The following is a 25,329-nucleotide window of genomic DNA, read 5'->3' on the forward strand; positions in this document are numbered from 1 at the left end:
GTAGCCAAAATTAGCCTTGCCTAGTGTTTTATGATTATATACCTGTTTCCAAAAATGAACTCAATCCACCAATCCTTTCAAGAGTTATCACAATTGCATGTACTATGCATGCTTAGAAACACAACATGGTGATTCCAGTAAACCCCCTCTTAAACTTTATTTACAGAGGTGTAACAAGCATTCAAAAATTATACCAACAGAATATATAAATCACTAAAAATTGCAATCACTATTATACTTACCTCTGGGTGTTTGTTATTTTCCCTTCCTTCAATGGCACATTGAAATCAACTCTGCAAAGTAAAATATTCAGTCCATTGATTTAGATTACTAGCAATTAATCTTACACATTTACAAATATTTTAGTTTTTTCAGCCTTTTTTGAGTTGTTTTAGATCCAAATGCCCAAACTATAATATTCTTTGTTCAACTTCATACCTAGATGTTTGCACATCCCAAAATTCTTCTTGCAGCCTGGACAGTGGTTTACGAGTGTATTTATCGGGTGTATTTATCAATGCTGGAAAAGTACTCTCATGCTGTAAAACTAACAACACCTGTCTCAGGAGACAGCACACTCAACTATTTCGATGCTGGATAGTGAAACTGGGTACTTTCTAAGGAATCTGGGGCTGTCACTGGAGCGTTTAATGACTCAAAAGTGGATGAAGATATTGGACAATAGCTTAAGTCTCAAAACATTAATAAATCAATATACAAGAGGGTCATGATGACCCTGGATCGCTCACCTGAGTTATATGAGCTACATGTTTCGAATGTCAAACTGATGCTAAAATATTAAGAAAGTCAGTAGGTCACATTCATGGTCAATGAAATTCAGTTTATATCGGTGTGCAAAACTGTGTATGTCATCCAAATTTAAAGGCTGTATCTTAAACAAGAGGGCCATAATGGCCCTATATCGCTCACCTGTTATCATTGCACTGAAGGACAAGAAGATCAAAAAATCATAATCAAGATCAATTAAAAGAATTATGAGAAAATATAGTTGAAATTTTCTTAAAGTTACTTCAAATAAATTATTTTCAAATCAGGCCAGAAATTTCATGCCCGAAAGATTACATCAGAGGAGGATAGGAGCAAAATTTTGACTGATGAAGCCCAAAGGACAGGAACAACAATGGGAAGAAATTAAAAATAAATCTAAGTCCTCAGAAAAAATATCTATCCAAAGGACAGGAACAACAATGGGAAGAAATTTAACGAAAAAGAAAAACAAAATTCTTACAAGGTACAGATATTATGTCAAAATACACCTAAAACTTGGAGGTACCATCCATGTTGTACCACAGAAAAGTGGTCTCGAATTTTCCCTACTGCCAATAATAAACAAGCAAATTCGATAAATTGGTATCCCCCGCCGAAAGGGTTTGTGGTGAGGAATGGCAAAAAAATATATCCAGCAAAAAGTTAAGGATGTTAATAAGAAGCAAATAATTTCATTAGTCAAAATCAATTTAACAGAAAACAAATGTTTAATTAAAGAGTACATAATCAATGTATGATACTTTGATCCTGACTAAAGAATTTATTTTGAATGGGATATGCTTACTGTAATAAGCTTAGCTTTTAAAATTAAATGCAGTTAACTGAAATATGAGCTTGAAGTTTAACTGGAACGAAATATTGTCTTTGCGTGGTTTGGCACCAGGTGTTGTTGTTTAACATGTACATTTGAACTTAAAAAAACAGATATCCTTATGAGAACACTGGTAAGATGTCTTGAACATGACTGAGGGCAAGGCTTGTGCAGTCACAACTTAACATGTTGAAGGTTTGAACATTTAAAAAAAAAAAAAAAAGGAATGAAAATATATATATGTATATATATTTATTTTTTAAGGGTGTGGGGGTGCGGGGGAACGGGAGAGGAAACAAAATTTCACATGTTGATTATAAATATTGATGGAAAATGGAAAATGAAAAACAAGAGGGTCATGATGACCCTGGATCGCTCATCAGAGTAATATGAGCTACATGTATCTAATGTCAAACTGATGATTTTTAGAAATTTTTTGGAAGATTTTCCGATGTACAATCAAGTAACCCCTGGGGCGGGGCCAATTTTACCCCGGGGGTCATGATTTGAACAAAGTTTGTAGAACTCTACTAGGAAATATTACATATCAAATATCTAAGATCTAGGCCTTCTGGTTTATTTTTAGCAAATTTATGAAGATTTCCCTATGTACAATCAAGTAACCCCTGGGCCTGGGTCAATTTGACCCTGTGGGGGGGGGGGGGTCAAGATCTGAACCAGTTTTGTAGAGGTCCAGTAGGCAATGCTACATGTCAAATATCTAAGCTCTAGGCCTTCTGGTTTATTTTTAGAAAATTTTGAAGATTTTCCTATGTACAATCAAGTAACCCCTGGGGCGGGGCTAAATTTACCCCGGGGGTCATGATTTGAACAAAGTTTGTAGAAGTCTACTAGGAAATGTTACATATCAAATATCTAAGATCTAGGCCTTCTGGTTTATTTTTAGCAAATTTATGAAGATTTCCCTATGTACAATCAAGTAACCCCTGGGGCTGGGTCAATTTGACCCTTGGGGGGTTAAGATTTGAACCAATTTTGTAGAGGTCCACTAGGCAATGCTATATGTCAAATATCTAAGCTGTAGGCCTTCTGGTTTATTTTTAGAAAATTTTGAAGATTTTTCAATGTACAATCAAGTAACCCCATGGGGCGGGGTCAATTTGACCACGGGGGTCATGATTTGAACAAATTTTGTAGAAGTCTACTAGGCAATGCTACATGTCAAATATCTAAGATCTAGGCCTTCTAGTTTATTTTTAGAAAATTTTTGAAGATTTTCCTATGTAAAATCAAGTGACCCCTGGAGCAGGGTCAATTTTGACCCAGGGGTCATGATTTGAACAAATTTTGTAGAGGTCCACTAGGCAATGCTACATGTGAAATATCTAAGCTCTAGGCCTTCTGGTTTATTTTTAGAAAATTTTGAAGATTTTTCTATGTACAATGAAGTAACCCCATGGGGAGGGGTCATTTTGACCCTGGGGGTCATGATTTGTACAAATTTTGTAGAAGTCTATTAGGCAATGCTACATGTCAAATACCTAAGATCTAGGCCTTCTGGTTTATTTTTAGCAAATTTATGAAGATTTCCCTATGTACAATCAAGTAACCCCTGGGCCTGGGTCAATTTGACCCTGTGGGGGGGGGGGGGTCAAGATCTGAACCAGTTTTGTAGAGGTCCAGTAGGCAATGCTACATGTCAAATATCTAAGCTCTAGGCCTTCTGGTTTATTTTTAGAAAATTTTTGAAGATTTTCCTATGTAAAATCAAGTGACCCCTGAAGCGGGCAATTTTGACCCCGGGGGTCATGATTTGAACAAATTTTGTAGAGGTCCACTAGGCAATGCTACATGTGAAATATCTAAGCTCTAGGCCTTCTGTTTTATTTTTAGAAATTTTTGAAGATTTTCCTATGTAAAATCAAGTGACCCCTGGGGCGGGGTCAATTTTGACCCCGGGTTCACCCCGGGTGACCAAGACAAGTGGGCGACCAGGTGTGGGTGCACAACTTCACATGTTTATAATAAATGTTCACAGAAAAGAATGAAAGAAATTTAATGAAATTCTGCCAAATGGCAAGTTTGTTATGTACAAATATGTGGATTTTTAGACAATTAAAGGGCAATAACTCTGCAGTTACAAAAGAAATCCATATGAAATTGTGTGTGCACAACCACATTATAGTGCTCTAAATTCTGTTAAAGTTTCATAGTTCAAGGTCAAATATATCAAAAGTTATGATGCAGAAATTGCCATATTTATAGTATCCTACATAGTTAACACTAGAAACTTCTAAGGGCCATAACTCTGGTGTTACTTGGGCAATCTGACTGAAACTTGACGGGCCGCAAGAACTCATAGTGGTGAACAAGTATATGAAGTTTTAAATAAATATTTCCAACCATTTCCTAGATATGGCTCCGGACGGACGGACGGAAAACGCCAAAACTATATCCCTCCGACTTTCGTCGGGGGATAACAAGAGGGCCATGAAGGCCTTGTATCGATGAAGTTGCTATTGTGCAGACAAGGTCAAAATAGCTAATTCTGGCCCTTTCCGGGGCCATCACTCTGGAACCCATAAAGGAATCTGGCCAGTTCAAGAAAGGAACCAAGATCTTATGGCAATACAAGTTGTGTGCAAGTTTGGTTAAAATAAAATCATAAATGAAGCTGCTATTGTGCAGACAAGGTCAAAATAGCTAATTCTGGCCCTTTCAGGGGCCATAGCTCTGGAACCCATATTGGAATCTGGTCAGTTCAAGAAAGGAACCAAGATTTTATGGTGATACAAGTTGTGTGCAAGTTTGGTTAAAACATGAGCTCGTCGAACATGAAATGCATTCAGTAATTGCACAAGGAACAGAAATTATATGCTCACTGTAAACAAAAGTTCTACCATTCTGGTTTAATCCTTGACCTTATACAAGTTGTGTGCAAGTTTGGTTAAAATAAAATCATAAATGAAACCACTATCATGCAGACAAGATATTGTTGACGCACAAAAATAGCAAAATCTGGCTCTTTAAGGGACAAAAACTCTAGAACCCATGATGAGATCTGGCCAGTTTTCGAAAGTAACTGAGATATCATGCCAATACAAGTTTTGTACAAGTTTGAACAAAATTGCTTGCAAAATGTCGTCTCTATCTTGTTCACAAGAAATTGTGGAAGGACGGATGGACGAATGGACGACGAACGAAGGTCGATCACAAAAGCTTACCCTGTCACTACGTGACAAGTGAGCTAAAAAGCAGGGTTCCCGCTGACAAGGGTGCTGATTAATAACACCAATTAGTCTGCATTTGTACCGTATGATCTTGAAAGGAATATCTCACCATGACTAAAATGTTACATCCCCAGGTATCAATTTATGTGGGTACCGTTAGATAAATATGCCAGAGTCTCAAGGAATACTCGCAGTTCTATATTTTAATGTAGACTGTGTACTAGCTAAATTATTTTGGCTAACATTATTCTTTAAAGCATACCTTGGAGATAGTAAATCTATTGTTTGTTAGATCTTACTAACAATGCAAAAAAGCCTTCATTACTATCTCATTTTTACACGCTATACAAAATAACCAGAACCTACCTCGTACATACTAACATAGCGGAGCTCACTTACACTGGATAGAGCATTAACACAATAACAGGATTTAATAAAATCTAACGTGAATCCACGAAATATATTGATTAATAATTTTAAATGAAAAATGAATACAAATATAATAATACAAATCCATAAGATTCTACTAACGTAGGATTTAGATTTTATAGCAACTGAAGAAGACCTTCGGGTCGAAAGCGCTTTGCGTCAAGATATTGTTTTCCTGGTAAAATCTTCCAATCCTATACCAGTGTATCAATTATAAAACAATACAACTGCTCATACTATGGAAAAATACGTCAGCAATTGACAAAAAATACGTCATTAATTGACAACGCAAATACCGCAAAAATTTAAATTACAATATATAATAACGTGTCAGCGGTATGCATACATACAGGGATATATATTATAAAATACACGTTAAAGAGTTGGGTGAGATTAAACCCATGAGGTTACCTCAGACTTGGCATGGGGCCCTCATGAGGCATTCTGAACCATCAGCTGTGGTCGGACACCCACAAACCCCCTAAACAATCCCTCTATGCATCAAAATAAAATGCTCCAGACAAAGTCATTCTTGTATCTGACTTTTGACCTCTAAGTGTGACCTTGACCTTAGACCTAGGGACCTGGTTCTTGCGCATGACACTCCGTCTCATGGAGGTGAACATTTGTGCCAAGGATTACATCAGAGGAGGTTAGGAGCAAAATTTTGACTGATGAAGCCCAAAGGACAGGAACAACAAAGGGAAGAAACTAAAAATAAATCTAAGTCCTCAGAAAAAATATCTAAGTCCAAAGGACAGGAACAACAAAGGAAAGAATTTAGCCAAAAAGAAAAAAAAAATTCTAACAAGGTACAGATATGTATTGTAAGTGAACAAAAGAAGGATCTGCCAAATAAAAACAAGGGCACTGCAAGGCAACGCAAATGCAGAGCAATATACACACAAAACAAAGTCATATGACCTTTGACCCCTAAGTGTGACCTTGACCTTGAAGTGAGCCATCCGAAACATGTGCTCTGCACATCGTTTCGCTTCGGGCGTATAAAAAGGAATCGAGATCTTATGGTGATACAAGTTGTGTGCAAGTTTGGTTAAAATCAAATCATAAATGAAGCTGCTATTGTGCAGACAAGGTCAAAATAGCTAATTTTGGCCCTTTCAGGGGCCATAACTTTGGAACCCATTATGAGATCTGGCTGGTTCAAGAAAGAACCGAGATCTTATGGTGACACAAGTTTTGTGCAAGTTTGATTAAATTCAAATCATAAATGAAGCTGCTATTTTGCAGACAAGGTCAAAATAGCTAATTCTGGCCCTTTCAGGGCAATACACTAGAACCCATAGAATCTGCCATTCAAAAGGACCGAGATCTTATGGTGATACCAATTGGGCAAGTTGGTAATCAAATCAAATGAAGCGCTATGTACAGTCAAAAGACTAATTCGGCTCAGGCCATACTCGAACCCATATGGAATCTGCCGTCAAGAGAACAAGTCTATGGCAATACAAGTTGTGTGCAAGTTTGGTAAAAATTAAATCATAAATAAAGCTGCTATTGTGCAGACAAGGTCAAAATAGCTGATTTTGGCCCTTCAGGGGCCATAGCTCTGGAACCCATAATGGGATCTGGCCAGTTCAAGAAAGGAACCAAGATCTTATGGTGATACAAGTTGTGTGCAAGTTTGGTTAAAACAAGAGCTCGTCGAAAATGAAATGCCAACCTTGATGCATTCAGTAATTGCACAAGGAACAGAAATAATATATGCTCACTGTAAACAAAAGTTCTACCATTCTGGTTTAATCTGACCTTGACCTTTAACCTATTAACCTAACAAGAGATTACAGAGTGATCTTGGCGCCATCCACTGAGCCATTTTTGAATGTTCCAAATTTCAAGGCTAGCTCAAGGTCAAAATCAAGGTCAAATTTCATTTCGGTACAAAACAATGTGTATGTGGTCCGAATTTGAAAGCTGTGGCTTAAGAAATGTGAAAGCAGGTCACTAGATCAATTTCAAGGTCAAAGTTCATTTCAGTAGACAGAACTATGCATGTGCTTCAAATTTGGAGGCTGTAGCTTGAGAAATGTGATAGTAGGTAATAGGTAAAATCAATGTCAAATTTCAATTCAGAACATAACAAGAGCTGTCCGTAAGACAGCCAAGCTCGACTATTCGAAATATTGTCCCAGAGGCAGGAAAATATTACCTAAATAGGTTAAATATCAAAAGAGTTTTAAGTTCAAAAGGGGGAATAATTTGACCAAAATGCATATCAGTTATGGGACTTGCTGCTATCAACTAGTTTTATAACCCCTAAGGCACATGTGACGTTTCAATTCAATATCTGCATTAGTTTTGGAGATAGAAACTCGCATGTAAAACTTTAACCAGAATTTTCAAAGTCCAAAAGGGGGCATAATTTGCCCAAAATACATGCCAGAGTTATGTAACTTGATCCAGTGAAGTTAGTAATTGATCTAGAAATAGAAAAAATAAGTTTCAAATCTATATGCCTTTTAGTAATAGCTGTATGTACTTGCACGCAAAACTTTAACCAGAAATTTCTAAGTCCAAAAGGGGGCATAATTTGGCCAAAATGAAGGTCAGAGTTATGGGATTGCTGCTATCAACTAGTTTTATAACCCCGAAGACACATGTGAAGTTTCAAATCAATATCTGCATTAGTTTTGGAGATAGTAACTTGCATGTAAAACTTTAACCAAAATTTTCTAAGTCCAAAAGGGGGCATAATTTGCTCAAAATACATGTCAGAGTTATGGGACTTGACCCAGAGAGGTTGGTAATTGACCTAGTAAAAGAAAAAAATAAGTTTCAAAGCTATATGCCTTTAATTGATGGCTGTATGTACTTGCATGCAAAAACTTAACCAAGGTGTGACGCCGACGCCGACACCGACGCCAGGGTGAGTAGAATAGCTAGACTATTCTTCAAATAGTCGAGCTAAAAATATGCATGCGGTCCAAATCTGAAGCCTGTAGCTTCAGAAATGTGAAAGTAGGTCACTAGGTCAATCTCAAGATCAAAGTTCATTTCATTACACAAAACTATGCATGTGGTTCGAATTTGAAGGCTGTAGCTTGCAAAATGTGAAAGTATGTCACTAGGTCAAAATCAAGGTCAAATTTCATTTCGGAACACAAAACTATGCAAGTGGTCCAAATTTGATGCCTGTACCTTCAGAAATGTGAATGAGGTCACTAGGTCAGTCTCAAGATCAAAGTTCATTTCAGTACACAAAACTATGCATGTGGTTCAAATTTGAAGGCTGTAGCTTGAGAAATGTGAAAGTAGGTCACTAGGTCAAAATCAAGGTCAAATATTATTTCGGAACAAAAAACTATGCATGTGGTCCAAATTTGAAGCCTGCACCTTCAAAAATGTGAAAGTAGGTCACTAGGTCAACAACAAGGTCAAAGTTTTTTTCGGTACACAAACCTATGCATGTGGTCCAAATTTGAAGGCTGTAGCTACAGAAATGTGAAAGTAGGTCACTAGGTCAAGATCAAGGTCAATTCATGTCAAGGTTCATCTTGCCACTCAAAACTATACATGTGGTCCAAATTTGAATGATGTAAGTTATGGATATGAAGATTCTAAGTTTTTCCCTATATCAGTCTATATGAACCATATGACCCCTGGGGCGGGGCCATATTTGACCCTAGAGGGATAATTTGAACAAACTTGGTAGAGAATCACTAAATGATGCTACATTACAAAATATCAAAGCCATAATCTTTGTGGTTTGGACAAGAAGATTTTCAAAGTTTTTCCCTATATAAGTCTACGTAAACCATGTGACCCCCAGGGCTGAGCCATATTTGACCCTAGGGGAATAATTTGAACAATCTTAGTAGAGGACTACTAGATGATGTCATATATAAAATATCAAAGCCCTAGGCCCTGTGGTTTTGGGCAAGTGGTTTTTCAAAGTTTTTTCCTATATAAGTCTATATAAACCATGTGACCCCCGTGGTGGGGCCATATTTGACCCCAGGGAAATAATCTAAACAATCTTGATAGAGGTTCACTAGATTACGCTACATACCAAATATCAAAGCCCTAGGCCCTATGGTTTTGGACAAGAAAATCAGAAACCGTTTAATTGTTCCTGACCAATGTGACCTTGACCTTTGACCTAATGACCTCAAAATCAACAGGGGTCATCTGCTGGTCATGGCCAACCTAACTAACAATTTTCCTGACACTAGGCCCAAGCGTTTTTGAGTTACTGCCTGGAAACCATTTTACTGTTCCTGGTCACTGTGACCTTGATCTTAGACATACTAACCTCAAAATCAATAGGGGTCATCTGCTGGTCATGACCAACCACCCTTTCAACTTTCATGACCCTAGGCCTAAGCTTTCTTGAGTTATCATCCGGAAACCGTTTTACTGTTCAGGGTCACTGTGACCTTGACCTTTAACATACTGACCTCAAAATGAATAGGGGTCATCTGCTGCTCATTACCAACCTCCCTATTAACTTTCATGATCCTAGGCCCAAGTGTTCTTTAGTTATCATCCAGAAACCGTTTTACTATTCAGGGTCACTGTGACCTTGACATTTGACATACAGACCTCAAAATCAATAGGGGTCATCTGCCGGTGATGAACAACCTCCCTATCAACTTTCATGATCCTAGGCCCAAGCGTTCTTGAGTTATCATCCGGAAACGGATTGGTCTACATTCCGACCTACCGACATCTGCAAAACAATATACCCCTCCTTCTTCGAAGGGGGGCATAATAAAATCATAAATGAAACCACTAACTGCAGGCAAGAAATTGTTGACGCACAAACATAGCAAATTCTGGCCCTTTAAGGGGCAATAACTCTAGAACCCATGATGGGATCTGCCCAGTTTTCGAAAGGAACTGAGATATCATGCCAATACAAGTTTTAAATTTGTATAAGTTTGATCAAAATTGCTTGCAAAACGTGGTCTCTATCTTGTTCACAAGAAATTGTGGATGGACGGACGGACGAAGGGCGATCACAAAAGCTCACCCTGTCACTATGTGACAGGTGAGCTAAAAACATAGGATACGATCGTAAAACTATCGATATCTGATAAATTTGTGCAATTGTATAGTAGCCGCAATTTGACAGCGATGGTTGACCTTTAAGGCTGATTATTTATACCGATTATTTAATTGTATAAATTAGGGGTGCTTAGGGTAGCCGTGTATATTTACTACTTGTGCACGGTATTTGTAACAATAACAATTTATGTCATTACAGAGAAAAGGGATACTGGGTAGTGAAACCATTATCCATGACAAAATAGTTGTACTACTTTTGAATCGTTTTATCTAAAAAGAAAACCCTGATTTACCATGAAGGAAACCCTGAATTACGAATAATGACATAACCGACTTTTCCGATAAAGTTTTCTATTTATATATTAGTTTGTATATAGTAAATCTATATCACGATATATATCTACGTCAATTTTAAATTTATAAATGCAAAGATATGAAGCAATTTACGTACAATCCTTTTCAATAATAGGTTGTGCCGCATTATGTATGATAATACAAAGGTCAACCATCTGGGTCAAGTTGCGCCCACTAAACAAGAGCTCCGGCAAGCGGGGCAATATACACCCGAAGGGTTACATCAGAGGATGGGAGCAAATTTTAAAGAACTTGACTGTTGATGCCCAAAGGACAGGAACAACAAAGGGAAGAAATTCTAAAACAAGAGGACCATGATGGTCCTGAATCGCTCACCTCTTCCCACATGACCCAGTTTTGAGTATGACGTCGTTTTTTCTATTATTTGACATAGTGACCTAGTTTTTGAGCTCATGTGACCCAGTTTTGAACTTGACCTAGATATTATCAAGATAAAAAATCTGACCAATTTTCATGAAGATCCATTGAAAAATATGGTCTCTAGAGAGGTCACAAGGTTTTTCTATTATTTGACCTATTGACCTAGTTTTCGAAGGTACTTGACCCTGTTTTGAAATTTACCTAGATATCATCAAGGTGAACATTCTCACTAATTTTCATGAAGATCTCATGAAAAATATGGCCTCTAGAGAGGTCACAAGGTTTTTCTATTTTTATACCTTCTGGCCTAGTTTTTGACCGCACGTGACCCAGTTTCGAAACTGACCTAGATATCATCAAGGTGAAGATTCAGATCAATTTTCATGAAGATCCATTGAAAAATATGGCACGTGACCCAGTTTCAAACTTGACCTAGATATCATCAAGATGAACATTCTGACCAATTTTCATGAAGATCTTGTGAAATATATGGCCTCTAGAGAGGTCACAAGGTTTTTCTATTTTTAGACCTACTGACCTAGTTTTTGATGGCATGTGACCCAGTTTCGAACTTGACCTAGATATCATCAAGATGAACATTCTGACCAACTTTCATAAAGATCCCACAAAAAATGTGACCTCTAGAGTGGTCACAAGCAAAAGTTTACGGACGGACGGATGGACGCACGAACGACGGACGCCGCGCGATCACAAAAGCTCACCTTGTCACTTTGTGACAGGTGAGCTAAAAATAAAAGTCCAAAAAAATCCTTACCAGGTACAGATATATCAAAATACACCTAACAAGAGGGCCATGATGGCCCTATATCGCTCACCTGGTTAAATGGTTGCTATGAAGATTTGCATTTAAGCTTGACCCCGGGGTCATGATTTGAACAAACTCGGTAGAGGTCCTTTAGGGAATGCTTCACACCAAATATCTAAGCTCTAGGGCTTCTGGTTTTTGAGAAGAAGATTTTTAAAGTTTTTCCTTTTGGTTGCCATGGCAATTTTTCCCAGCGGTAACTTAATTGTACATCGGAAAATCTTCAAAGCTCAGGTGAGCTAAAAGTCTAGCATACCCTGACAAAAAATTAGGGCAATTTGTACAAAAAAATAGGGCTAAAATTAGGAATTTGGTACAATTTTAAGGAAATTTAAGGGCTAAATTTAGGAATTTTCAAATTAAAATATTGACTTTAAAGACCATGTAATGTGCTTACCTTTATGTGATTGACATAAAAGTAACTCACAAATAGTGCTTTATTTACAGAAAAGACGTCTACCAGCTTTCCACTGTTTTCAGCTATTGTTGGCTGTATCCTGGAAATAAACAGAAATGAGAATTAACTACTTTGACTAAAAGTACACATTAAAAAGAGCACAGTGTCACTAGCTATACATTTACTATGTCTGACTGTAAAGAGTTTAATTATGGCCTCCTCTTCTCCCCTTATAGCCATCACAATCCACACCATATTTTTTTATTCTTTAATTTTTTAAACAATGAAACAATGCCAAAAAGTAAGAAATGCTGTCAGTGTAGTGGAGTACAGTGTATTGCCAGCAACAGTGCATATCAGAGTACACAAAATGAGAGTGAACTAAGACAAGTGTTTAACAAACTCATAACTATGATTAATTTGTACAGAAATTAAAACACACTTATTACCAACAAATACATAGTTTTACAACATTCAGCATGGACATCAGGTACTTGAGATACTTAGAAAATACAAATTAAACCAGCACAGGTCATTAAATTAGCAAATTCACAAAAACTGTTTCCAAGCCATACATTTGTTGACATCAGTGCATGATTGTGAGAAAAATCTCAAGAATTGTCTCCTCTTCACCCTTTTCAGCTATCACATTCCACAATAAACAATTTGTTAATTTGAAGCATTGACAACTCAAAAAATTGCAGTGGGAAAAAACATACATCTCAGTGATTTTTTTTTGCGTATTTTTACTGCCGAATATCGGCACTTTCCCCTCGCCAAAATAGGCCATTTTTTCCCAAAAAATTGTCTATTTTTCCCCTAAAAAAGAAATGTTTTCCCCCCTCAAATTATCATATTTTATTTCCAAAATGTAACAGTATATATTCGGGCGTGAGATCCACGATATCTAACATGAAATTGGCAGAAATGACGTCCTTTTTAAGATAAGAATCGCATCAAGGTTACCGTCGCGAAAACACATGACAAACAAAACATTGCCGATTTTCAAGAGAAATATGGACTACAGTCGGTTTAAATATGTTTCATTATGTCAGTTAATCATTTATGGTAATGAAAAATGACAATATCTCTCCTAGTTTTTGAAAAATTGGTCATCAAAATCGCCGCGATTGTACCGAATTTCGGATAGTCAAAATTTCGGACGTTATCAAATTTCAAGGGAATGAAGTGAAAATTGATAAATACAATTATTACAAGTTGTATTGGTGTCTTAATTTATTTTATCAACCAAAAATTTCACGATTTTAAATCCAAACGTGGTTTTGAAAAAATATAAACTCTTTAAACAAAATTCAGTTAGGAAATGTACAGATTTATATCACTTAGTATGGAAATTAAACATATTTCTATTTTTCCCAATTTGGGGAATTATCGCGCTTATTTTCCCAATTCAGCGGGCACAGGCACCTTTATTTTGTCCAAAAAAAATCACTGCATCTAATAGTCTAATAAAAATGTTGATGAACATCAGTTACATATTTGACTAGAAACTTGTATAGCTTGCAAAAAATACATACATGTATATAGAATAAATCTGAACTGTGATCACATATTACATAATTATGAAGAACAGGCCAAGTAAATAATCAGAATTTGACCTGATTTGTTATTATGTCTACACCTATATACACCTATTAACTAGGTATTACTTCTGCACTATGTGTATGCTACACTTCCAGTGAGGAGCACTAAATATCCCTCAGATAATCTTCATTGGGAAATAGATCTTTCAAGTATCACAAATTACCTTCAGAAATCCTATCTCTGTCATCTAGTCACAACCAATAACAAGCTGAACACATGGATCCACTGGTAAACTGCTTTGAACTGTGCTAAACTGTTTTTTTTCTGAATTAGAAGAACTTTTAAACAACATTTAAAACATTTTCTCGTTTTGATCATTGCAAAAAAGTTAAAAAATTAGGAATCTTTGTGAAAAAATAGGGCCTTTTTAGGAATTTCCTTTGATTTTTAAAAAAAAAATAGGAATTTTAGCCAAATTGAAAAAAAAATAGGAAAAAGTAGGAATTTTAGGGACGCTAGACAGCCTGCATCCATCATTGATCCATGTTGCACCACAGAAAAGTTGTCTCGGTTCTGCCTAGGCCATCCTTAAAAAATTGTTTGTTTGCAGTAACGCGACCGACTCACGAAAATCGCCGCGACTCAAACAATTTTTTAACCCAAAACTCGGAAATTTTTTTTTTTAATCGGTGACGTATTTTTATTCTTTCCTGTTTCGTTATTTCTTTTGGGTAACTATTTGTATCGCTAAGTTTTTCTAGACAGTGTTCGTTGAGGTTCAACTACATGAATGATCGATATGACCGATAAGAAACAAAATATGTGAATGTTACGCTTTCTGTATACCGCTAATTAACAAGTGAAACAAATACGATAATAGGCTCCTCTTCTATGCATTGTTTATCAATTAACTTTTACACATTGATCAATAAATACCTTTGGCAATGACGGACATTATTGTACCAAATACAAACCGCGAGAAGCCCACGTGTCAGTCGGCGCGTGGCATGATTGACATCTGCCAGAAGCTGATTAATATACCAAGCTCCGCCTACTGCCATACTTCCGCTTATGGCGGCGAACAATACTGGAATTCACCGGGATTTTGATTGACAAGGGGCAGTACTTTCGAACTCTAGCGCATAAAAGAAAATTTCCTCGGGTCAAGCCGACGCACGGGACATTTTTTGTGCGGGTTAAGTACGAGTTTTTCTCGATAAGTGCGAGTGAAAACCCAGGACCTCGGGTCTACCGAACGCCCTGCCGATTTCCTGATATACTACAAAAAATTCATGAAAAAAGTTGTTTAGAAAATTCCACATGGACAAATCGTGGTACATAGTGTTATCTGTGCAATACTGCAGACGTATTTAACCGAGTTTTAGATTTGTAAAATAATGATTTTTCTCGTACGTAAAACATCTGGGATAGATAAATTCTTGGATATCATTCTATCATATTTGCAAACAAATAACAATTTTAGTTTCGATCTTTTGTCATTGCATAATCTTTTTAATCTGCCCCGAGGATAAAACTGCAGTGACACTGCACAAGTCACTTGGAAAGAGCACAATAAACGTCAAAAGTATTAGACAAACAAAATTTTCTTACCTGAAAATTTATTTATAAAAGTTAAACATCCTTTCAATGCAATGACTAAAACCAGCGAAAGAAATCCATAATGTTTACATTTCTAGATTTTCCTATTTAAGTGAAATTAAATTTCCATTTGTCCACTTTTTTCCTATTTTTGAAAACCCTGACTTTAGAAACATAGTTATTATTACTGAAACTTTCTGTGACTTAAATAATGTAACTGAAATTCATGCAAATTTTTGACACCTGCCATCAGAAACTGGGTTTAACCTGTTTGACAACTGTTTCTTTTAATGTGTGCCGACAGTAGCAGATCAAAGAAGACACTAGCAGATCAAAGAAGACGTGTATTCTGTGTGATGTCATAGTGATGTCACTGCTACTGACATGTATTTAATTCAAGAAGTGACTGTGTAATGCTTTTATGGGTTTTTGTGTTTTGACTTTGAGTGCATTAGCACTGGGAGCTTGATTTATTTTTTGCTGATATGGAATTAACCTAGCTTTTTTTAATTGTATTCACATTCAGATTAGGCTTTTCTTGGTTAAGGCAATCATTGCAAGAGTGAAAAAAAAACTTAAATTTGCAGTTCAATCACATTAGATTCACAAGGATAAGAAATTAGGTTTACATTGAAGGATAACAAAACAGAATCACTGATATTTTCAGTGAATTTGTTATTTACTTTAAATCAATAGACTTAAACAAAGACAGGAAATAATAATAATAAAAAAAAGTATATTTAGTTCCATTTTCAACTTGCATGTCATGGCGCTATTAAAACTCTTTCCACGTTTCCCTAAAATCACTCCACCTCTCCATAATCTTAGCCGAGGAAGAAATGGCTTCTCCCTAAAATATTAGCATAGCTTAAGCCCTGAGTAAACAATGTAAAACAATTAAGTATTGTCTAAAAATTACATGATACATAGGCTTTGAAGGAGTGCGGTGCTAGTAATCAGACTCAGGTCTACAGGGTAAAATATCAAAGATTTTGCTATGTACTTCAATGCTGTCCATTGGAGTAGGAATCCTAAGGAATGTAATGTTTTTTTATTACCCCAGCCAGTGCAAGGACATTCAAAAGGTCTGGCCAATTATTTTTGTTTAATATATTGATAATCTTAAATTTTTAAGTTTCATATGGAGATAATAAACTCTGTTTCTGACTGGTGTCAGGCTATCTGTTATTTTTATTGTTATTAAAAAGGTGATATTAATATTAGTATTCATACTATGTGAAAACTACCACCCTTGCAGATATGTTACAATCAAGTTAGCATTCTACAGAGAAGTGTTAGTACCCAAAAGGTGTATAAACCAGAGGGTTAAAAAGAAAATGCAGGTGTTGTACAATTAGCATACAAAAAAAAAAAACGAAAAAAAAAAAAAAATCCCTACCTACCTACTCACACTAAAAATTCTGGGTCGCGTTACTGCAAACAAACAATTTTTTAAGGATGGCCCTACGGCCAATAACAAATCAAAGGCCTGAGGGGCCCGAGTCGGCTAGTGATTGATGTACTGGTAGTATAGTCTAAATGGCAAGATTACAACAGGAACAAGAGCCATGTAAGACATGGCCAATCCCCCCGCCGGGCATATTATAACTGAAGGCTAAAGTTCCTGGCAAGTTAGTGTCTGAAAGTATTAATTTTGGGGAAAGTTTTGAAGAACCATTTAGTTGTGGTCCGCATCAGGGGTTTTAAAGATGTGGAAGAAAGAATAAGTCAGTGGTGGGGTGGTTTACTGCTAAATTTTATTAATTTTCATGAACAGTATAGCAATGATATTTTTCTATATGGCTACTGTAAAAAGAAGGAACAAGAGTGCCAGAATGTCACAATATATGCCCATCACAGCAAATTTCTTTACTCTAGCAGCTGTATTTGCAAATGAAATTTTAATTTTGTGGTTGTTTAGTAATCATTGTAAGTCTTTTGTTTTTCTAAGTCCACAAGAAAACTCCTTACCAGGTAGAGATATCTTAAAATACACCTAAAATTGGAAAGTAACATCCATGTTGTACACAGAAAAGTGGTCTTGTTTTTTCCTTACAGTCAATTATAAAAATGTTACAATATAAGTTATTTATAGTAATAACTAAGGGAAGTTTTTTTTTATATATAAAAAAAAAGTATTGTCCACACAAAAATCTTTACCAGGTAGAGTTTGGTCAAAATACACCTCAAAATTGGATGTAGCATGCATGTTGTACTACAGAAAAGTAGTCTTGATTTTTCCCTATGACTAGTAATGAAAAAGTTACAATAAAAGCTATTTAAAGTAACAACAAAGGGAAGTAATTCCAAAGAAGGGAACTGTGCATGACACTTCGTCTCATGATGGTGTATAATTGTGCCAAATTACATCAAAATCCCTCCATGCAACAAGAAGAAATGCTTCGGACAAAGTCATTCTTGTATCTGACCTTTGGCCTCTAAGTGTGACCTTGACCTTAGACCTAGGGACCTGGATCTTGTGCATGACACTCTGTCTCGTGGTGGTGAACATCTGTGCCAAGTTATATCAAAATCCCTCTATGCATGAAGAAGAAATGCTCCGGACAAATTTTTTTAAGAAAATATGATAAAGGGGAATAACTCAAAAAAGAGGCAAGGTAGAGTTATTGTTCTTGCACATTGCACTTCCTCCCAATGTGTTCTATCAGTGTATGAAGTTTGAAGAAAATCCCTCCGGTACTTTTGGAGTTATGCTCCGGACAAATTTTTTTAAGAAAACATGATAAAGGGGAATAACTCAAAAAAGAGGCAAGGAAGAGTTATTGTTCTTGCACACTGCACTTCCTCCCAATGTGTTCTATCAGTGTATGAAGTTTGAACAAAATCCCTCCAGTACTTTTGGAGTTATGCTCCGGACAAAATTTTTAAGAAAATAAGTTAAAGGGGAATAACTCAAAAAATCGGCAAGGTAGAGTTATTGTTCTTGCACACTGCACTTCCTCCCAATTTGTTCTATCAGTGTATGAAGTTTGAAGAAAATCCCTCCAGTACTTTTGGAGTTATGCTCCGGACAAAGATCGTTGCGGACGGATGCACGCACGCACGCACGCACGGAGAGCATTTCTAATATCCCCTTCGCCTTTGGCAGGGGGATAAATAATGAATACAGGATGCACATGAATGACTGGTTTTTAGTAAAAGTAATATGCTTCCATGCAACTTATTTCAAATATTTCTTTTCTTCTTTTGCTTTGACCTAGTGACCTAGTTTTGACCCCACATGATCCAGATTCGTGCTTGTCCAAGATTCCATAAAAACATACATTCTGACAAAGTTTCAGGAAGAATTGAGCAAACTTTACCTTTGATTTGACCTAGTGACCTACTTTTTGGCCCCACATTGAAAATCATCCAAGACTTTAGCCCACCCGCTTAGCTCAGTTGAGAGAGCAGGGGTCACACTGGGAATTTTTTTCTCTGAGCCACTGCTTTTTCCGAAGATAAAATTATGAGGCCAACAACGGCGAAGCGCATAGCACTGACGTTCTTGTAGGACTACATTATATGTACAAAAGTATTCATACTACTTAAGAAATTAATGTAGTTATAACATATTTCTTAGTAACCCTTTAAAAAGCTATTTAGAAAATCAATTTGTGTTAATTTCTAAAATTATCATTTTTATAAACATCTGCCATTTAATAAACAAGAGGACCATGATGGTCCTGAATCGCTCACCTCTTCCCACATGACCCAGTTTTGAGTATGACGTCGTTTTTTCTATTATTTGACATAGTGACCTAGTTTTTGAGCTCATGTGACCCAGTTTTGAAACTGATCTAGATATTATCAAGATAAAAATTCTGACCAATTTTCATGCAGATCCATTGAAAAATATGGTCTCTAGAGAGGTCACAAGGTTTTTCTATTATTTGACCTATTGACTAGTTTACGAAGGTACGTGACCCTGTTTTGAACTTTACCTAGATATCATCAAGGTGAACATTCTCACTAATTTTCATGAAGACCTCATGAAAAATATGGCCTCTAGAGAGGTCACAAGGTTTTTCTATTTTTATACCTACTGGCCTAGTTTTTGACTATACATGACCCAGTTTCAAAACTGACCTAGATATCATCAAGGTGAACATTCAGATCAATTTTCATGAAGATCCATTGTAAAATATGGCCTCTAGAGAGGTCAAAAGATTTTAATAATTTTAGACCTACTGACCTAGTTTTTGATCGCAGTTGACCCAGTTTCAAATTTGACCTAGATATCATCAAGATGAACATTCTGACCAATTTTCATACAGATCCCATGAAAAGTATGGCCTCTAGAGAGGTCACAAGGTTTTTTTATTATTTGACCTACTGACCTAGTTTTTTAAGGCACGTGACCTAGTTTCAAACTTGATCTAGATATCATCAAGGTGAACATTCTGACCAATTTTCATGAAGATCCATTCAAGGGTATGGCCTCTAGAGAGGTCACAAGGTTTTTCTATTTCAAGACCTACTGACCTAGTTTTTGATCGCAGTTGACCCAGTTTCAAACTTATATATCATCAAGATAAACATTCAGACCAACTTTCATACAGATCCCATGAAAAATATGGCCTCTAGAGAGGTCACAACGTTTTTTCATTATTTGACCTACTGACCTACTTTTAGATGGCACGTGACCCACTTTCGAACTTGACCTAGATATCATCAATATGAACATTCTGACCAATTTTTATGGAGATCCATTCACAAGTATGGCCTCTAGAGGTCACAAGGTTTTTCTATTTGTAGACCTACTGACCTAGTTTTTGACCACACATGACCCTGTTTCGAACTTGACCTAGATATCATCAAGGTGAACATTCAGACCAACTTTCATACAGATCCCATGAAAAATATGGCCTTTAGAGAGGTCACAAGGTTTTTCTATTATTTGACCTACTGACCTAGTTTTTGATGGCATGTGACCCACTTTCGAACTTGACCTAGACATCCTCAAGATGAACATTCAGACCAACTTTCATACAGATCCCATGAAAAATATGGCCTCTAGAGAGGTCACAAGGTTTTTTATTATTTGACCTACTGACCTAGATTTTGACGGCACGTGACCCATTTTCGAACTTGATCTAGATATTATCAAGGTGAACATTCTGACCAATTTTCATGAAGATCTCATGAAATATATGGCCTCTAGAGAGGTCACAATGTTCTTCTATTTTTAGACCTACTGACCTAGTTTTTGAAGGCACGTGACCCAGTTTCGAACTTGACCTAGATATCATCAAGATGAACATTCAGACCAAATTTCATACAGATCCCATGAAAAATATGGCCTCTAGAGAGGTCACAAGGTTTTTCTATTTTTAGACCTACTGACATAGTTTTGAAGGCACGTGACCCAGTTTCGAACTTGACCTAGATATCATAAAGGTGAACATTCTGACCAATTTTCATGAAGATCTTGTGAAATATATGGCCACTAGAGAAATCACAAGGTTTTTCTATTTTTAGACCTACTGACCTAGTTTTTGACGGCACGTGACCCAGTTTCGAACTTGACCTAGATATCATCAAGATGAACATTCTGACCAACTTTCATAAAGATCCCACAAAAAATGTGACCTCTAGAGTGGTCACAAGCAAAAGTTTACGGACGGACGCACGTACGCACAGACGCACGCACGCTGCGTGATCACAAAAGCTCACCTTGTCACTATGTGACAGGTGAGCTAAAAAATTCTGAAAATCACATTTAAAATAAAGATGTCAAAAAAGAAAAGAAAAATGTTTAAAAAAAAAAACAGTGTCTTATTTTGCACATTGCCTATAAGTGGGTGGGGTTGGATGCCTTCTCATGTTTTATTCTCGAAAAATACTTCAAAATAAGAGCTCCTTTTGCAACAGTTGTCATATTTTTCTTAAATGTAGACTTTTTATTGGCTTTTTATTAAGATTGCACTAAAAAATCTCGTCAGAAATGACAGAAATATCCGAAAATCACGGTCACGAAAACGGGTGACAATTTCGGAAAACTTAAGTTGGAATTAAATATTTGATAAAATACCTATGTTTTATTGCTTTTCTATCATCATAGCTATTCAATACTTACAATTTCTGCTTGTCTAAAGCATTTTATCTTGTTTTTGCCCAAACTAACCCTCGGCAATCAATAAAATTTGCCTAACGGCCGACTGCTCATAAAATCATATCAAGTGCACAAAATGATTATAGTTATCCAGTTTGTTATTCAATAATCTAATTAACGCCAATTAACTGCCTGATCAAATAAAATAATTGCAAATTGGCTCCCTCTCTTTCAATAACGGATGTAGTGTCTACACAGATTATCGATTTTTCACACCTTTTGGTTCGTAAAACTGGCAATATGCAGACAGATATAGCTTTGGGCCATTTTCGCCAATTAGAAAATTTCGAAGCCACATTTAATTTTTTGTCACAAATGGCTTGAGTGGCGATCGACAGCATGACCCCTGGAGAGCATTGGTTTACATATCACGGGGTCGTGAGTTTGATCCCCGGGCGGGGCGTATGTTCTCCATAAGGATTTGATACCCGACATTGTGTCTGAAATCATTCATTCTCCACCTCTGACAATTCATGTGGGGAAGTTGGCAGTTACTTGCGGAGAACAGGTTTGTACTGGTACAGACTACAGAATCAAGGAACACTGGTTAGGTTAACTGGCCGCCGTTACATGACTGAAATACTGTTGAAAAAATGGCGTTAAACCCAAAACAAACAAACAAACATCCAAGACTTTAAAAACCAATATAAACATTTTGACCAAATTTCATGAAGATAGGTCATAAACATGGCCTCTAAAGTGTTATCAAGCTTTTCCTTTGATTTGACTGGATGACCTAGTTTCTCATCCAACATAACCCAGATTCAAACCTGACCTAGAAGTCTTCAAGACAAACACTGTGATCAAATTTCATGAAGATCCATTATAAAATGCAGTCCACAAGGTTTTTCTTTGATTTGACCTTGCAGCCTACTTTTTGAGCACAGATAACCAATATTCAAACTTGACCAAGATTTCATCAAGGCAGCCATTCTGACTAAATTTTAGGAATATCCAGTGTAAAATGCAGCCCCTATTGTGTACTAAAGGTTTTTCTTTGATTTGACCTTGCAGCCTACTTTTTGAGCACAGATAACCAATATTCAAACTTGACCAAGATTTCATCAAGGCAGCCATTCTGACTAAATTTTAGGAATATCCAGTGTAAAATGCAGCCCCTATTGTGTACTAAAGGTTTTTCTTTGATTTGACCAGGTGACCTAGTGTTTGACCCCAGATGACCAATATTCAAACCTGACATAGACATTCTGATCGAATTTGATGAAAATCAGGTGTAAAATGCAGCCCCTGTTGCTTGCACAAGGTTTTTACTTGTTTGGACCTAGTGACCTAATTTCTGAGGCAAAATGACCTACAGTCGAACTTTACCTAGATTTGATCAAGGCAATCCTTTTGACCAAATTTCATGAATCTCAATTGAAAATTATAGCCTCTATCGCATACAAAACGTTTTTCTTTGATTTGTCCTAGAGACCTAGTTTTTGACCCCAGATGACCCATATTCAAACTTGACCTTAAAGGTGGTCAATCATATTTAAACAACATTTAATGACATTTTTTACTTTTTGTATATTCTGGTAGAGAATTATATAAGGAACAAAAAGACCGATTACATAGAGTTAGATTCTTATTTGAAATGTATATTTTATTATTTTTATTAAATTTTGTAATTACTCCCCTTTAATATGAAAGTATATAAAAAGCTGGGTATTTCTTTTTATTTCGATACAATGTCTAGTTTTACATTTGCATTTGATAGACATATCAACTATTGAACAATCTGAACCAAAATGCAAGTTTTAAAGCTGTGTGTAGCTTCTGAATTCATTTATTTCCAATCTATATTGGTTGCGCAACAGATAGGCAAAGGGAGGTAATAATAATTTTTCAAACTTGCGTTTCTAATGAATTCCATCTAAATACATAATCTTTAATGCAAATATTTTACAAATATATTACAATATGTCTAATAGTTATACATTTCCTTAGGCAAAGTATGTTTATCAAATTTATACTTATGATAAAATAACTCTCTCTTGGTTGGGCAACCAGGATAGGAAAATGAAATTTTAAAAATACCTCCAATGAAAATCTAATTTGTATTAAGTGTTAAGTGAACATAAATGAGTGTAAATGATCAGATGCTAAAGTTTCGAACAAATCCATTACATGGCCAAAATCCGATTATCCACCTTTAAGGTAGTTCTGCACGATAAACCGGAAGTGATGGAATAACGTCATTTATCCGGAAAACATAGAATAAAGCCTGGATGCGGCATACGGAAATGAAAATCAGTTTATGAATTAATGGCAACTTGTGAGTAAATTTATTAAAATGGCACTGTCATTATGTTTTTAAAGTCAAAATATGATATTAAAACATATGACACGTTAAATAATTCAAAATAATGTCTTAAAATTAGCTTGAAATATTCTGTTCACTTTAATCATGGTCAAATATCTCAAAAATAAGCACACGGACCTATACATTTTTTTCACCACATTATACGCCACATGTTTATTTACAACTGTGAGAAGTTTCATCAAAATCTACATTGTAGAAAAATTTCCATTCGCGAAAATGTTTTGAAAGGTATGATTTTCCCATAGACTGCCATTATGAAAATTTGTCCGGGGTACAAATTTTTCAGATCAGTCTAGCAAAAAATCAAGCACATAACCTATCCTTTTTATATGCTGAATTTTCTAGGTATATTCTGAAGTTTTGAAAAATCAGAGTTACATTGTAAATCAAATTCTACATCATAGAAAAAATTTGATCCAAACGTGCACAACTACCTTAATTTCATCAAGGCTATCATTCTGACCAAATTTCATGAAGATCAATTGAGAAATACAGTCTCTATCGCATACACAAGGTTTTTCTTTGATTTGACCTAGTGACCTAGCTTTTGATCACAGATGACCCATATTTTAACTTGAACTAGATTTCATCAAGGCAATCATTCTGACTAAATTTTATGAATATCAAGTGTAAAACAAGTTAAAGCATACCAAAAGTTCCTTCCAGGGCAGATCTACATAAATTTATAAAATGACCATCTTGTAAAATTTTGGTTGCAATGTCTGTTTTATACTGCCAAAAAATATCAGGTAAGTATTTACGCTAGTTTTTTAACATAAATTGTTAAATCCAACAACAAATTAAATCTGTTACCTCTTTCAGTATAGTAAATACGGCAGTAAGACATTGACCTGGAATTTGTTATTGCACAATTTATTTGACCTGTCAAATTTTGTTCCTGGCTTTCATTATATTTTATTCACACCTATATAAGATAAACATGAAAGCCAGAAACATGTTTTGACAGGTCAATAAAATAGAACAATATACATAATTAGAGGGTCGCAATGGGGTTTGTTTTCATATATTAACCATGCATTTGAAGGTAACGATAATATTTGGTTGTTTACATTTAAATTTGCTGATATATGTCTATGTACATATGTTAAGTTCAGGAGGAAATCAATTAATCATCCTCAGGTTTAGTATGTAACCCATGGATTCCCCCCAATTGAGAAAGAATAGTTTAACATCAGAGGTTATTTCTAAGGTCACAGAGATTTATTGGTCGGCTTGTAATGACAACAGCTTTCAGTATCAGTAGCTCAGTCAAGCGTGACTTATTAAACTGTAATATTCCTTCTCAAGAGAAGGAATAATGAAGCCCCTATTGCGTATACAAGGTTTTTCTTGAATTTGATCGGGTGACCTAGTTTTTGACCCTAGATGACCCATATTCAACCTAGATTTCATCCAGACAAATATTCTGATCAAATTTCATGAAGATCCAATGTAAAATGCAGCCCCTATTGTATACACAAGCTTTTTCTTTGATTTGAACTAGCGACCTACTTTTTGACCCAAGATGACCCATATTC

General features: G+C 36.0%; 1 protein-coding gene across 4 annotated transcripts in view; it reads right to left on the reverse strand.

The window, feature by feature from the left end:
* Positions 1–25,329, reverse strand: part of LOC123557395 (probable phosphoglycerate kinase) — a 320,014-nt gene that overhangs the window by 289,097 nt on the left and 5,588 nt on the right. For all 4 annotated transcript variants that reach the window (XR_008371027.1, XM_045348838.2, XM_045348839.2 and 1 more), the window contains exon 2: positions 243–293. Coding sequence is in view for 3 of the 4 variants with exons in the window: in XM_045348838.2 (XP_045204773.1) it covers positions 243–293 (51 nt within the window). In the remaining variant the exon portion in view is untranslated. The remainder of the gene's footprint in view (positions 1–242; positions 294–25,329) is intronic.

The sequence above is a fragment of the Mercenaria mercenaria genome, chromosome 5, assembly GCF_021730395.1.
Source record: "Mercenaria mercenaria strain notata chromosome 5, MADL_Memer_1, whole genome shotgun sequence".
NCBI lineage: Eukaryota > Metazoa > Mollusca > Bivalvia > Venerida > Veneridae > Mercenaria > Mercenaria mercenaria.